Genomic DNA, 15,699 nt, shown 5'->3' with positions numbered 1-15,699 from the left:
CAGACAGAGGGATAGTCTCTCTAATATATGAAGAGCTCTTATAAATTGAAAAGAAAAAGATCAACAACCCATTAGGAAAATGAGCAAAGAATTTGGATGACTGAAAGAAAAGAGAAAATGAGAAAAGGGAGACAAAAGGCTCTTAATTATGAGTAAGATTACATATCTTTTCCTAAGAGAAATGTAAGTTAAAAGCATATTGAGAAATCATTCTTTACCTGACGCCCATCTGATAATTGGCCAAAATCCAAAAATGTAAAAATACACCAGGCTGGCACAGCTGTAGGGAACGCGGCATGCTCAGACATTGCTGGAAGGAGAGTAATTTACCTAAGCAGGGTAATCTGGCAGGACATATAAAAACTACACAAGTCGACTTCCAGGAGTTTAATCTATATATACTGTGCAGGTACAAGATTACTCATGCTGCACTTTTGTGTTAAAAGAAGAGTTAAAACAACCTAAATGTCCATCAAGAGGGAACTATTTGGTACAGGTGTATAAGAAAATAACAGCAACTATAAAAAAGAATGAGAAAGCTTTTTATATATTGATTTTAGAAGAGCTCAAAGATATATGCTTGTATCTGCATTAAAAAAATCTCTGCATTAAAAAAGATCTGTGAGTGTATAAAAAGAACCTAACAATGATTACCTTACTTATGGGGATGGGAACACGTTGATGAGGGGAAAGCTGTGTTAAGACTTTTCTCTGTATACTTTTTTAAGAATTTTTATATTTCAGCTATGAGAAGGTAATACCTATTCAAAAAATTAAATATAGAATTTTTTAAGTGTAAAAAAAATCCAAGAAGTTAGAAAGAGAACAAAATAAATACAAAGAAAGGAGAAGGAAGGAAATAATAAAGATAAGATAATCAAGAGGTTAATGAAAGAGTAAACAGACAATAGAGAGGATAAACAAAGTCAAAGGGTGGCTCTTGAACTAACAAAAAAGACAAATCTCTGGCAAGACAGATCAGCAGAAAGAGAAAAGTCAAAGTCAGTATTAGGAATTAGAAAGAGGATATATCTACAAAAAGAGATTATGAAAAAGTAAGAAAACACCATAATTTCATGCTAATACATTTGAATAATTTAGACGACTAAATAATGGCCTATGAAATTATAATTTATTAATGCTTCATGACACAGTAAGCCTAAAAAAATCTTATAATAGTTAAATAAATTAAATCAGTAGTAAAAATCATCCCCACAATACACTATAATAGTGGGGATGGTAATAGTATTGTGGGGATGAGGCAGTTTTACAGAGTTCTTCCAAACCTTTAAAGAACAGATTAGTTCCTACCTTAGCAAACAGTTCCAGAGAACAGAAAAAGAGAGAAGCTTCTCAAGGCGTTTTATGAAGCTAATATAACTTGATACCAAAACAAGATAGCGATAAAACAAGAAAAGAAAGTTATGGACCAATACACTTAAGAAAATAGCTGTAAAAATCAAAATATTAGGAGACTGAATATATCAATATATTAAGAATACTTCAGGGGCTGTCCCCAGGGCCAAGTGGTTAAGTTCACGTGCTCTGCTGCGGCGGCCCAGGGCTTCGCTGGTTCGGATCCTGGGCGAGGACACGGCACCACTCATCAAGCCACGCTGAGGTGGCGTCCCACGTGCCACAACTAGAAGGACCCACAACTAAAATATACAACTATGTCCTGGGGGGATTTGGGGAGAAAAAGCAGGGAAAAAAAAAAAAGGGATACTTCATGACCATGGATTATCCCAGACATGCAAGGGTAAAAAGCCTTACAAAATGGATTAATTTAATTTACTATATTAAAAAACAAAGATGAAAAACCATACGACCATCTCAATCAACACAGAAAAAGCATGTGTTAAAATTCCATGCCTAACCGTGATGAAAATATTCAGCAAACTAGGAGCAGAATGGATCTTTATTCACCTGATAAAAGGTGTCTACAAAGTGCCCACAGGAAACCATCATGTTAACAGTGTAACTTCAGGAGCACTCCCTCTAAAGTCAGGAACAAGTCAAGGATGCCCACCATCACCACTTCTATTGCACTGGAGGTATAAGAAAAATGAAACGTATAAGGATTAGCAAGGAAGAAACCAAAATTGTCCCTTTTGCAGATAAGATTATTCACATAGAAAATCTGTGAGAATCTGCAAACTATTACACATTGAGAGAGTTCAGCAAAGTTGCTGGATACGAGATCAATATACAAAATCAATAAGGTGACCATATGCCAGCAACAATCAATCAGAAAATGTAACTTTTAAAAGATGCCATTTACAATAGCATCAAAAACTATAAGGTACCTTCATGCTTGAAACGTTTGCATACTCACACAAGACACAAACAAAAACTACAAAGTGTCCTGGACCAATATCATGTGAGCTGTACAAGTGCTTCAGTCAGAAAACTAAAATCCTACTAAAGTACAAGATAATAAGTAAACATAAGTAAATACATTCATAGTGGATAAAGACTCAATATCATAAAATATCAATTCTTTACAAGTTAATCTAAAATTCAACATAATTCCGATTAAAATCTCCAAAAGAGTTTTTCACAGAATTTGTCCGATAGCCCAGTTTTGAAGAACAAAGGAAAATGCATCCTATCAGATCCCAAGACTTACTAAAAAGCTATAGCAATTAAAACAATGTGGTGTTGGCACAGGAATAGACATATTGTTGAAAGAAGAGAAGCCAAGAAGAAATGCACATAGATTAGGGAAGTTGATCAATGACCAAGGTGGCACTACAAATTAGGGAGGAAAGTACGGACTACACAATAAATGATGTGGGGACAACTGGTAATCCAGATGGAGAATAGGCATATTTAGGTTTCAAGCTTACACCATACATTAAACTAAGTTTTCATTGAATCAAAGCCTGAAATATGAGAAGAAAACTTCTAAAACATAGGTGAATAAGAAATGATTTAATGAAAGATACAAAAAGTACAAACTATAAAGAAAAAGATTGGGGCTGCCCCGAGGCAGAGTGGTTAAGTTCGCGCGCTTCCCTTCAGCGGCCCAAGGTTTCACCCGTTCCAATCCTGGGTGTGGACATGGCACTGCTCATCAGGCCATGCTGAGGCGGGGTCCCATGTAGCACAACAAGAAGGACCTACAACTACAATATACAGCTATGTACTGGTGGGCTTCGGGAAGAAGAAGAAAAAAAAAAAGGAAAAGAAGATGGCAACAGTTGTTAGCTCAGGTGCCAATCTTTTTTTTAAAAAAAAGAAAAAGATTGAAAATTTTAATCATATTGGAATTGAAAATTTTTTTTAATTAAAAGTACATTTGAGACACTATAAACAAAAGAAAACGGCTAACAGAGAGAACATAGGTGACTAAGGAATTAACTCAGGAACATATAAAGAATGCCTTCCTAACTCACTCTATAAGGCAAGCATTACCCTGAAACCAAAGCCAGACAAAGATATTACAAGAAAAGAAAATTACAGACCAACATCCCTTGTGAATACAGATGCAAAATTCTCAACAAAATACAAGCAAACCAAATTCAGCAGCATATTAAAAGATTAAAAGCACATAATGATTTATGTAAGATTTATTCCTGGAATACAAGGATGGCTCAACATAAAAAAAAAAAATCAATCAATGTAATATACCACATTAATGGAATGAAGAAAAAAAGCCACATGATCATCTCAATTGATGCAGAAAAAGCATTTGACAAATTTCAATACCCTTTCATGATAAAATCACTTGATGAAGTAGGAATAGGAGAAAATGTCCACAACGGGATAAAGGCCATATATGAAAACCCCAGAGTTAATTTCATACTCAATGGTGAAAGACTGAAAGCTTTTCCCCTAATATTAGGAACGAGATAAGGATGCCCACTTTTGTTACTTCTATTTAACACAGTACTGGAAGTTCTAATCCGAGCAATTAGGCAAGAAAAAGAAATAAAGGGTATCCAAGTTGGAAATGAAGAAGTACAATTATCTCTGTTCACAGGTGATGTGCTATTACACACAGAAAATCAAAGGAACCCACACAAAAAAACTGTTAGAGCTAATAATTAATTCAGCAAAGTTGCAAGATATACAAGCAACATGCAAATATCAGTTGTATTTCTATACACTTGCAATGAACAATCCAAAAAGGAAATATTTTTAAAACTTCATTTACAATGGCATCAAAAAGTAAATACTTAGGATAAATTTATCCAAGGAGGTGAAAGACTTGTACACTGAAAACTACAAGAAAGAAATTGTACACTGGAAGAAATTATAGGAGAAATAAATCAATGGAAAGGCATCCCTCATGTTGTTAAGACGGCACTACTATGCAAAGTGATCTACGTATTCACCGCAATCCCTATTAAAATCCCAATGGCATATTTTACAGCTATAGAAAAACCCACCTTAAAATTCATATGCAATCTCAAGGGACCTCAAATAGCTAGAACAATCAAAAAAAGAACAAAGTTGGAGAACTCACACTTCCTAATTTCAACATTTACCACAAAGCTACAGTAATCAAAACTAAGTGGTACTGGCATAAAGATAGACATATATACAATGGAATAGAATAGAGAGCTCAAAAATAAACGCTCGCATATTTGGTCAGCTGATTTTCAATAAGGGTACCAAGACCATTGAAAGGGGAAAAGATAGTATTTTCAACAAGTGGTGCTAGAAAACTGGATATTTACATACAAAAGAATGAAGTTAGCATACATCATAAACAAAATCAATTCAAATTGGATCAAAGACCTAAATTTAAGAGCTAAAAATATAAAACTCTTAGAGGAAAACATAGGTGAAAATCTTCACAACCTTGGAATAGGCAATGATTTCTTAAGTATGACACCAAAAGCACAGGCAATAAAAGAAAAAAGTAGATAAATAAGACTTCATCAGAATTAAAAATTTTTGTGCATCAAAGAACACTACTAAGAGAGTGAAGAAGTAAACCACGGAATGGGAGAAAATACTTGCAAATCATACATCTGATAAGTGAATACTATCCAGAAGATATAAAGGACTCCTATGACTCAACAATAACAGAAAACAAATGACCCAATTCGAAAATTGGCACAGGATTTGAATAGACATTTTTCCAAAAAAAGACATACAAATGGCCAATAAGCAAAGGAAAAGGTGCTCCACATCATCAGTGATTAGGGAAATACAAATCAAAACCACAATGAGATACCACTTCACACCCACTAGGATGGTTATTATTAAAAAAAAAAAAAAAAAGGAAAATCACAAGTCTTGCAGAGTGTGTGGAGAAACTGGAATCCTTGTGCATTGCTGGTGGGAATGGAACAGTGCAGCTGCTGTGGAAAACAGTTCGGCAGTTCCTCAGAAAGCTACACAGAGAATTACCATAAGGTATATTCCACTCCTAGGTATATACCCAAAAGAATCCAAAAGAGGGCCTCAAACAGATCCTTGTACACCAATGTTCCCTGAAGCGTTATTCACCACAGCCAAAAGGGGGAAACACCAGAGTGTCCATCCATCAGCAGATGAACAGATCAACAAAATGTGGTATATGCATAAATGGAAGATTATTAAATATTCCATAAAAGGAACAGGCCATAAAAAGGAATAAAATTCTGACACATGCTACAACATGGATCAACTTTGAAAACATTATGCTAAGTGAAATAAGCCAGACACAGAAGGACAGATATTGTATGATTCCACTTATATGAGGTGCCTAGAATAGTCAAATTCACAGAGACACAAAGTACAACAGAGGCCGGGAGGAGGGGGGAAATGGGGAGTTATTGCTTAATGGGTACAGAGTTTCTGTTTGGGATGATGAAAAAGTTCTGGAACTAGATAGTGGTAATGGTTATAGAACATTGTTAAGGTGCTTAATGCCTGAACTGTACACTTAAAAATTGTAACTTTTATGTTATGTATATTTTACCAGAACTTAAAAATAATAAAAATAAATGAAGAATTCCTATACGTTGAAAAAAAGACATTGAAAAAATGGGCAATACACCAAATTCACCCATAAAACATACATTCCTGGTAATCCAGTGATTCCACATCTAAGTATTTCCCTGGAGAAACTCGCACACATTCCCAGCGAGCCCTCACTGCAGCATTGTGTGTAAGAGCATCAGAGTTCAGAGGACAGCATGGCGACGACCGTTAATTACACTGCATTGGCTATTGAAAGTTGCCAAGAGAGCAGATCTTAAAAATTCTCATTAGAAGAAAAAATGTTTGTAACTATGTATGGTGATGGATGTTACCTAGACTTATTGTGATCATTTCACAATATATATAAATATTGAATGATTAGGTTGTACACCTGAAACACACATAATGTTATATGTCAATTATACCTCAGTTAAAAAAAGAGCATTAGAGTTGAAACCCTACTGCTTCTCAATAGAGGAACAGGTAAGTAAACAATGAAACACAATGCAGCCACTAAAATCATTGACCTAGGTCTCTGTGTCATGCCACAGAAGGGCAAAAACATTGACTAGTGAAGAAGCAAGTTAATACCACTGATGTATACTTTTAAAATGCAAAAAATATATATATATATTGTCTATGATATATGTGTCAGTAATAAAAGTACAAAGCAAGCATGGAGATGGTTGTGATTATTTCCGGAGAGGAGGGGAAGGGAAGAAATGAGAGAGTGGGCTTTAAGTATATCATTAGCATTTTATTCCTTTTATAAAAAAACAGATCTGAAGCAAATATGGCAAAATGTTAACATCTGTTTAACTTGGCGGTGGATTTCTGCATCTCCATGACATTATTTTCTGTATGTCTGAAATGTTTCACAATTATACATTTTAAAGGAAAAAATCTTAGATCTCTTTGAAATCCTAATTAACATAAGAATTGAGATAAGGATACAAATTCATTTAACTCCAGATGGCTAATCAATTGTTCCCAAACCCACGAAAACCACACTCTTATCAAACACTGTGGACGCTGCTCCTACAAGGAGGCATCGGGCAGAGGGAAATGCGCCATGCCCGCCCTGGAGCAGGATTTCCTCAGTCACACAGACAATGAACTTGAGTGGTCCGTCAGGATATAAAAATGAGAAGCAGCTAGACAAGTATGCCCTCAACTTTCTGTCACTAACACCTCCAGACTCCCTAGCGAATACACCCCCCTTTCATTCTAGTTATCCCCCAAAAGCCCTGCTCCTCGGGACAACCGCCCTCCCCAGGTTCTGTCTCCCAGCCCTGCCCACATTCTCTTCTCGTTCTTTCCCCCGCCCTCAACCTCTCCTTCTTTCCCCTAGGCCCACCCAACAGCATTTAAACACCCTCCCACTTTAAAACACAAAACACCACCAAGGTACCATCCTCCCAACCCCACAGCCCCTGTCTCCAGTGCTGGCCTTTTCCCTCCCCTTCATCTCCAGACTTCTGCCTCTCCACCACGTTCCTCACCACCTCCTGAAACTGCTCTAGCAAAGATCGCCAATGGCCTCTGTCATTAAGTCCGACCAAAGGACTGGCCAGGGGTGACGGGCAGTACAGGACTTTAACAAATGTTCCTCTGGTTCCCCTGCCTACCGTCTGAATTTTTATTTCCATGCTTTGCTTTGCTTTGATTAAAATAATAATTCCCATGATCACCCACAAGTAGTTTTTAATTCTCCTCTTCCCTGAAGGTTCAGATGCAGCCAATACCAGGGACCGGTCCCTCTTGAGACATATCCTTCCTGGGTTCCACGTCACCCTAGTCTCCTTTCTGGCCCCTTCTTTCTGGCAAAGCCCCCTTCTGTCCATGCTTTCAGTGATGCTTCCTCAAAGTTCTGTCCCACTTTTCTCATTAAATAATGTTTCTTTGGGGGGATTTCATTCATACCGTGGCTTCAGTTATCACTCCCAGCACTCTGGGTTCAATTCAGACCTCTCGGAAGCTCCAGACCCACACATCCAACAGTCTCCTCAGATATCTCTACTTGGATGTCTGCAGCCACTAAAATCATCAAATTTAAAACCCCAAATCATCATTTCCTTCACCAAACCCACTCCTCTTCCCACTATACCTTTCTCAGTAACAGGAACCACCATCTATCTGGTTGCTCAAGCCAAAAACCTGGGAAGCTTACTCTATTGATTTTGCCACCTAAATCTCTCCAGAAATTCACATTTCTTCATCCCTGGACCACCTTGTTTCTCCCCTGGATTACTGCAACCACATTCTAATTGGTCTCCCAATCGTTTGCTATACTTGAGCCAGAGTGAGGCTTCAAGACCAAAATTGAATATGTCATCATTCTGCTTAGATATTTCATTGGTTCCCCCTAGTTTCTCAGATTGTCCACACTCCTCAACATAGCGACAGAGCTTCATGACCTGTGACTCGTCCCCTAACAACTGCCCAGCCTCGCCTCCCACTCCCTTCCCACAATTCTGTCCAGTCACTGTGAATAGCCACCAATTCCTGGGGTTGGCCATTGTCTCTGCGTCCAGGACTTTTATACTTACTGTACCTTCCACCCGGGGTGCCCTCCTCCTGCCTCTCCCACTCCTCTATAGCTGCCCGGCTAACTCCTCCTCCTTCAATGGTCAGTTCAAAGGTCACTTTCCCCACAGGGCTCCTTTACCTAGACCTGGTTAGTTCATTTATCGTGTGCTCCCCTGTAACTTGTACTTTACCCATCAGAGTATTTGTCCTGCTTCTTGGGGCCGTTTATTTAACAGCTCTCTCCTGAGAGCAGGACTGGGTCTCCCACTCACCATTTTACCCCCGGTTTCTATTATAGTGCTCGGCACAGGGCATTCGTCAATAGATACGAGGAAAATGCAGTCTTTGCCCTCAGTTCTTGGCCTACTGACGGTACAAACAAGTAAAGAAATGATTCAAATATGACGAAGTAAGTGCTCTAATATATGTGTGTGGGTGCTTGTGAGTTGCTATGGCCTGAATGGTTGTGTCGCCCTAAAATCCATATGTTGAAATCCTAATGTGCAAGGTGATGGTATTAGGAGGTGGGGCCCCTGGGAGGCGTTTATGTGATGAGGATAGAGCCCTCATGAATGGGATTAGTGCTCTTATAAAAGAGACCCCACAGAGCCCCCTTGCCCCTTCCATCATGTGAGGACACAACAAGAAGTCTGTGACCTGGAAGAGGGCCCTCACTCAACCATGCTGGTACCCTGAGCTCCAACTTCCAGCTTCCAGAACTGTAAGAAAAAAATTCCTGTCATTTATCAGCTGCCCAGTCTGTGGTTTTCTGCTATAGCATCCCAAATGGACTAAGAGACAGATATATGTGGACAGGGATGTAAGCATATGAAATGCTGAAGGAGCGCAACTAACTTTCTGGGTTAGCCGAGAAAGTTCACGTAAAATAAGTGACATTCGAACTGGCTTCTCATTCATTCCACTCATTCAATGAATAATTTCTGGGCAGCTACTTGGTGCCAGACACTGTTCCAGGCACTGAAAATACAGCAGAAAATAAGACAGACACTGTCCCTGCCTTCCTGGAGCTTTTATAGTAGGTGAGGCAGAGGGAGATAAACTCTAAAAATAAGATAATTTCAGGAAATGATACATGCTTTCAAGAACACAACACACGGTAGGTATTTAGCAGGATCGGGGCAGAAAGGTGCGTGCACATGTGTGTGTGCCTGTGGTGGGCCTCCCCATGGACGTGTCACGGGGATGTATAACCAGAGTGAGGGGACAGAGCCAGACATTCAAAGATCTGTGGGAAGTCAGCTTTAGGTGGAAGGAACAATGAGAGGCACTGGTTCCAAGGACATAAAGGCCAATGGGGTGGAAACACAGTGAGTACTGATAACTCCAGCCCAGACCTCGTCCCTTAACTCCAGAATCACAGAGCCAGCTCCCACTGGGAGGTCTCATAGGCACCCAGGCCTTCATATGTCCACCACCAACATAGTTTCCTCCTCCAAACCCATTCCTTCCCACTTCAGTAAATGACAATTCCATTCTCCCAGTTGCTCAAGTCAAAAACCTTGGAGTCATACTTGACTCCACCCCACCTCCAATCCATCAACAAATCTTATTGGCTCTACCTTCAAAATATATCCAGAATCTAAGTGCTTCCCACCACCTCCTCTGCTACCACCCTAGTCTGAGTTGAAGTATTTGGATCTTATCCTTTATGCAAGGCAGAATCAAAGGTTTTCTAGGACTGGGCAGAGAAGTGACAAGTGCTTAGAGTGGTGTGTTAGAGCCAGCTCACCAGTTCACAAGAACCAACTGGGAAAGTTTCAGGAATGTTGCAAGACAGTTGAAATCATGGTAATGGCATGAATTTGGCCATGGTCGGGTATTTATAGAATGGATATTGGCAAATCGTACAAACCAGGGCTCCCCTCTCCACCCTCTGACCTACCCTGGTGATCTGGGTGTTCAACATTTATCAGTACACAACTGCATGTGCAAATCTGTATTACAGGAAGATAACTCTTGTGTCATGTGGTTCTCTGCAGGTGTGTATGTTTGTGAATATAAGTCAGAATCAGCGGAGGAACTTTTCCCACCATGCGTCTGCCTGCTTGAACTCAGTTAAGGACCACTTGATCAGGAACATTGTTAAGAGGCTGCTGGCAGTGATGCAGGGGAGAAACGAAGGTACCAAGCATAGGAAAGAAGAGGAAAACCATGAAAGAAATCTAGAAGTAGAATGTTTGGGCTGTTATTTACTCTAACAGAACTAGATTCCTTTCCTTGACATCACCCCTCAGTCTGTAACCGCAGACTCATCTCTGTGATTCTTTTGTTAACGTCTGTCTTCCTCTCTAGACCGTGCATTCCATGAGGGCAGCGGCTGCATGTCTGCCCACCACTGTATCCCCACAGTGGAGCCCACTACCTACACCAGCACCACCTCACTGAAGAGTCATTAAACGAAGAAAGGAGGACAAAGTGAAGAGTGAATAATGACACACAGGTTTCTAGCTTAGCTGATAGAAAGGAGAAACACGGAGAAAAGAGTACACGTGGTTGAGGGTTTGGAGGGGAGGATTTGGGAAATGTTGACTGGAAGTGCTTCTGAATATCCAGGCAGTGATGTCCAGCTGGCAGCTAGAAATATGTCTTAAATTTAGGGGTTGGGTCTGAGAGAGACGCGCTTGACTATAAGATGCAACCTCCCACTTCCCTTAGAATCTGAATTGTCACTGAGGGAGTGTCAACGTCCCTCTCTCAAGACTCACCCGAACCTCGGCCTCCCGGGGCCTCCCATTGAGGTCGCACTTGGACCCGTTGCCATAGGTCTGGCTGTGGTAGCGTTTCAGGCGATGCTGCTTGGAGGCCTGGAGAGGACATCAAGCAGGAGGGAGGGGGCGTGAGGAAGACAGCAAGGAGGGAGAATGCACTTTATCCAAATGGCCATGGAGCCCCCCCAAAACATGTCACCTAATCCTGACCCTCCCATTCTTGTCAGGGCTCTTGGACTGCAGCCAGCACCCCTTTCTCTCCCAATCCCCCACTCCGGCCACCTTAGCTGTTTCATCATCCCAGTCGAAGGCTGAATGGTAGTAGCCGAGATAGAGGACTTCACCTTTGATCTCTGAATCTGCAAGAGAAACCACAGCGAAGGACAGTTACTCCCTTCGAAGAGGACCAGGAGGGAAGGGGACTGGGGAGGCAGGTCACCTTCCAAGACATATTGCTGAGGGCTTAGGGAAAATGTGGGCGCGAGTCACCTTCCATGTGGTACTGCTGGATGTGGCGTCCATAGCAGAATTCATACGTCCACCAGTCCTTGGTCTGACAACAGAAAAGGGACAGTGAGGGATGGAGTGCAGGTGTCTCTCCTGGAACCAGAATCTCTCCTGGCTCCAGGACATGAACCTCTCATCTACTTCTCATCTCCCGCTGCTTCCACATTCAATTCTCCAGATTCTCAGTGAGGAGCAAGGACTGTTTTCCTTCTGTGACTCAGAGAGATACCTCCACAGTCTAACTCTGTTCCACCTGTGGTCTTTCCATTCCTCCCTTTTTAAAGTTTTTTTTAAAAATCCTTCTTTGCCCTCCATAAAGATAAGAAATCATGGTGTCCTTGAAGCACTCAAACCAGGGAAACATAGAATATGCAAATATTAATTGAACTTCTACAACGTTCCTTGTGCTGTTCTAGTCACTGGGGATACGACTGTGAACAAGATAAATTCTCTGAGCTCGTGGACACAGTGCTGGGACTCAGATCAAAAATAAATAAATTCGGGGCTGGCCCCGTGGCCGAGTGGTTAAGTTTGCGCGCTCTGTTGCAGGCGGCCCAGTGTTTAGTTGGTTCGAATCCTGGGTGCGGACATGGCACTGCTCATCAAACCACGCTGAGGCAGCATCCCACATGCCACAACTAGAAGGACCCACAATGAAGAATATACAACCATGTACCAGGGGGGCCTTTGGGGAGAAAAAGGAAAAAAATAAAATCTTTAAAATAAAAAATAAATAAATTCATGATTCAGTTAATAAGATGATTTTAGATCATGAAAAGTGCCATCATAGGGGCCAGGCCCATGGCCAAGTGGTTAAGTTCGTGCACTCTGCTTTGGCAGCCCAGGGTTTTGCCAGTTTGGATCCTGGGCATGGACATGGCACGGCTCATCAGGCCATGCTGAGGCGGTGTCCCATATAGCACAACCAGAGGCACTCACAACTAGAATACACAACTATGTACTGGGGGGCTTTGGGGAAAAGAAGGGGAAAAAAAAGATTGGCAACAGATGTTACAGCTCAGGTGCCAATCTTAAAAAAAAAAAAGAAAAGAAAAGTGCCATCATGAAAATAAAATAGGATGCTGAGCAGAGAGTGATAGGGGCAGGCGGTGACTTTACCAGGAAGGTTTCTCTAGGGGAGTGCCCCTTCTATCCCACACTGACCCTCTTTAGGCATCTCAAACTTGGCTTAACCCTCATTCTGAGATCCTTTATCCTAACCCTCCTCTGCATTCAGGAAAGTGTCATCAGTGGTTGCAGGATTCTTTGCTTCTTTCCTGTCTGTACAATGTCTACTCCTCCAATGGCCTTCTTAACTCCTGCAGGTCCTCCGGATCCCTCCTCATTCGCAGGCACCTTGGTTCTCAGAAAGAGAGCTAGCTCCCAAGCCCTCATTCCATCCATCCCGGTCCCTTTCACCTTCAGCAGGCAGGGAGCATCTTTCATGGGACTCAGCAACTCCGGGATCCCAGGCCCTTGGTAAGCAGGTGTCTCCTCCTCCCTTTCCCGCTGGAAATGAATCGCTCCAGCTGGCAGGCGACATTCATAGCGCTGTTTGTACTTAGAGGAGACAATCACCACGTCCGAAGCTTGGCTCTGGGAAAGAAGGGAGGGTCGGGGAGCAGGGAGGCAAAGAGAGGCTGGGATCAGGGAGAACAACGAGATCCCTCTTCAGATCCTGGGGAAGAGCCCGGTCAAGACAGAATGAGCCACAGGTCCTCCAGCTGTGTTTGGCGGGTGAAGGGACAGGGCACTCCCACTTCTCCACGGGGGCGGAGTCTGGGTGCTCCGATCAGGAACTGGGACCTGAAGCTGACAGAGGTAAGCCCCACCCCTCCCAGTCCCTGGCCCCAAGGGAATGGGTCTCAGTCTGCGATCCTCAGGAGTAGTCGTAAAACCCCCACCTACACTTCCCGATTCTCCTAGGGCTCCCGCCACAGCCTCCACAGCTGCCTTTCGTCCTCTGCCTTTTCCCCTTCCCCTTCTGTCCCAGACCCTCGGCCCCTCTACCCTCCTCACCTGCCCTCCCATGACAGGCAACGGCAGAATCTCGATCCCATAACGCATCTCGCTCAGCTCCTCCAGGTTCAGGCTCCCCACACCGCCCGTCAGACTCGCGGGTAACAGGAGCCCCAGGAGCAGCAGCCCCAACACACTGGACAGCAGCGCTTCCGCCGCCATCTTTCGTTCCCCTTCTTATCCAGAACCACTCCTTCCGCCCTAAACCTGGCAGAGGCCTCACCCCGCCCATCAACGCCCCAAGGTCTCATTGGCTAGACGTCCTGTCCCTCTCACGTACCCTAGTCCCATTTGTAAACGTGGCTCCAGAGCCCACGGAGAGGTGGAGCACGACGATTAGCAAAATCACTCCCTGCGCGTGATTGGCCAGAGAGGAACCAATCACCAACGAGATCAGACGCCCTCCCACCCGCTCCAGGTCCCAGCGAGGCTCGGTCTACGTGCCCGGCCCTTTTCAGTGGTTTTGCTCTGTCTTCGTCCAGCTGTCATGCGCATCTCCTGTCACTTTTTTAGTCGTTTCTTGCATTGTATCCGGCCCCGACCAAGCAGAGGATTGAGGCTGATAGGGGGTGCATGCAGTACCCCTGAAAGTTACTTAAAACCTGTTGCAAAGCAAACTATTATTATGTAAAAGCATTACCTCTTTTCACATATACAACTTTACGGCAATCTGACAGTTTGTGTCAAAACCCTTCTACAGGATCCTGCAGTTGTCCTCCAACAAAATTATTCTGGAGAAATAATGAGGGCTTCTTGTTAAAGACTGGGGGGTGGGGAGCGGATGCACGTAAAGAGAACAAAGAGAAAGGGAAAGGAGACAACCGTAGCAACGTTTGAGAAGTTAGAAAGCAAGTGGAGGACCGGTGACTCATTTAGCAAGCCTGAAAAGTTGATTCCTAAACAAAGATAAACAAGAGCATGATTACACCTTTGGAAAAACTTCTCTGGGGAATCTGATCAGCCCAAAAGAGGAATCCCAAAGATACTCTCATGAGGGTTTTCTTAATGAAACAGATGAAAGAATCCTACACTTAAGCCCTTGGCCTACATGCCCCAACCCTCACAGGGTTTTTCCCATCAGCTTTTTAATGTCCTCGCTCTTAAACATAAGCAGACAGCCAAGGATCATTAGACATTTAAGGAAAGTCTTTAGTACACAAGAAAGAAACTAAACAAGCAAGAAGAAAAAAAACACAATTTAGAAGAAACAGAAATTGCAAGAAAGAAAAAAAAATAAAACAACAAAAAAATCTATCATTAATAACCTCAGAGAGATAATAAATTATATCCATAAAATAGCAACAGGAAGCTATTTAAAAACTAACTACTATTCAGATAAGCAAAAAGAGCTCTTGGAAATCAAAACCATGATAGCAGGAATAAAAACTCAATAGAAAGACTGAAGGGGGGCTGGCTCCATGGTGGAGTGATTAAGTTCTCGTGCTCCGCTTCAGCGGCCCAAGGTTTCCCTGGTTCAGATCCTGGGCACACACATGGCACAGCTCATCAGGCCATGCTGAGGCATCCCACATGCCACAACCAGAAGGACCCACAACTAAAATATACAACTATATACTGTGGCAGGGGGCGGGGGAGTGCGGCAGGGGTGTTTGGGGAGAAAAAGCAGAAAAGAAAAAGATTGGCAACAGTTGTTAGCTCAGGTGCCAATCTTTGAAAAAAAAAAAGACTGAAGGATAAAGTTGATCAAATTTGCTCTACTTTAGGAGAAAATTAGTGAAAATTAGTAAAAATTAGAGAATCAGTCCAGAAGGTCAAACATCTGGATAATGAGAGTTCCAGAAAGAGAACAGAGAATCAGAAAGGAAGAAATAATCAAAGAAATTATTTAAGAGCCAGCCCTGATGGCCCAGTGGTTAAAAGTTCAGCACTCTCACTGCTTCGGTGGCCCAGGTTCAGTTCCTGGTCACAGAACCACACCACCCATCTGCCGGTTGCCATGCTGTGGCGGCAGCTCACAGAGAAGAACTAGAAGGAC

General features: G+C 42.4%; 1 protein-coding gene across 4 annotated transcripts in view; it reads right to left on the bottom strand.

The window, feature by feature from the left end:
* The window catches only part of OS9 (OS9 endoplasmic reticulum lectin), a 30,239-nt gene extending 16,176 nt beyond the window's left edge, over window positions 1-14,063 (bottom strand). The window contains exons 1-5 of one of the 4 annotated variants that reach the window (XM_014844027.3): window positions 13,704-14,063; window positions 13,104-13,280; window positions 11,667-11,730; window positions 11,460-11,536; window positions 11,175-11,273 (exon numbers count right to left, since the gene is read on the bottom strand). In XM_014844027.3, the coding sequence (XP_014699513.1) occupies window positions 11,175-11,273; window positions 11,460-11,536; window positions 11,667-11,730; window positions 13,104-13,280; window positions 13,704-13,865 (579 nt within the window). In that variant the 5' untranslated portion in view covers window positions 13,866-14,063. The remainder of the gene's footprint in view (window positions 1-11,174; window positions 11,274-11,459; window positions 11,537-11,666; window positions 11,731-13,103; window positions 13,281-13,703) is intronic. The other 3 variants (XM_014844030.3, XM_014844028.3, XM_014844029.3) reach the window with 3 other exon arrangements.
* Window positions 14,064-15,699: the final 1,636 nt, after the last annotated feature.

Source organism: Equus asinus, chromosome 22, assembly GCF_041296235.1.
Source record: "Equus asinus isolate D_3611 breed Donkey chromosome 22, EquAss-T2T_v2, whole genome shotgun sequence".
Classification (NCBI taxonomy): Eukaryota; Metazoa; Chordata; class Mammalia; order Perissodactyla; family Equidae; genus Equus; species Equus asinus.
Note: the sequence above shows the minus strand (reverse complement) of the source record. Positions and strands in the feature narration are given on the sequence as shown.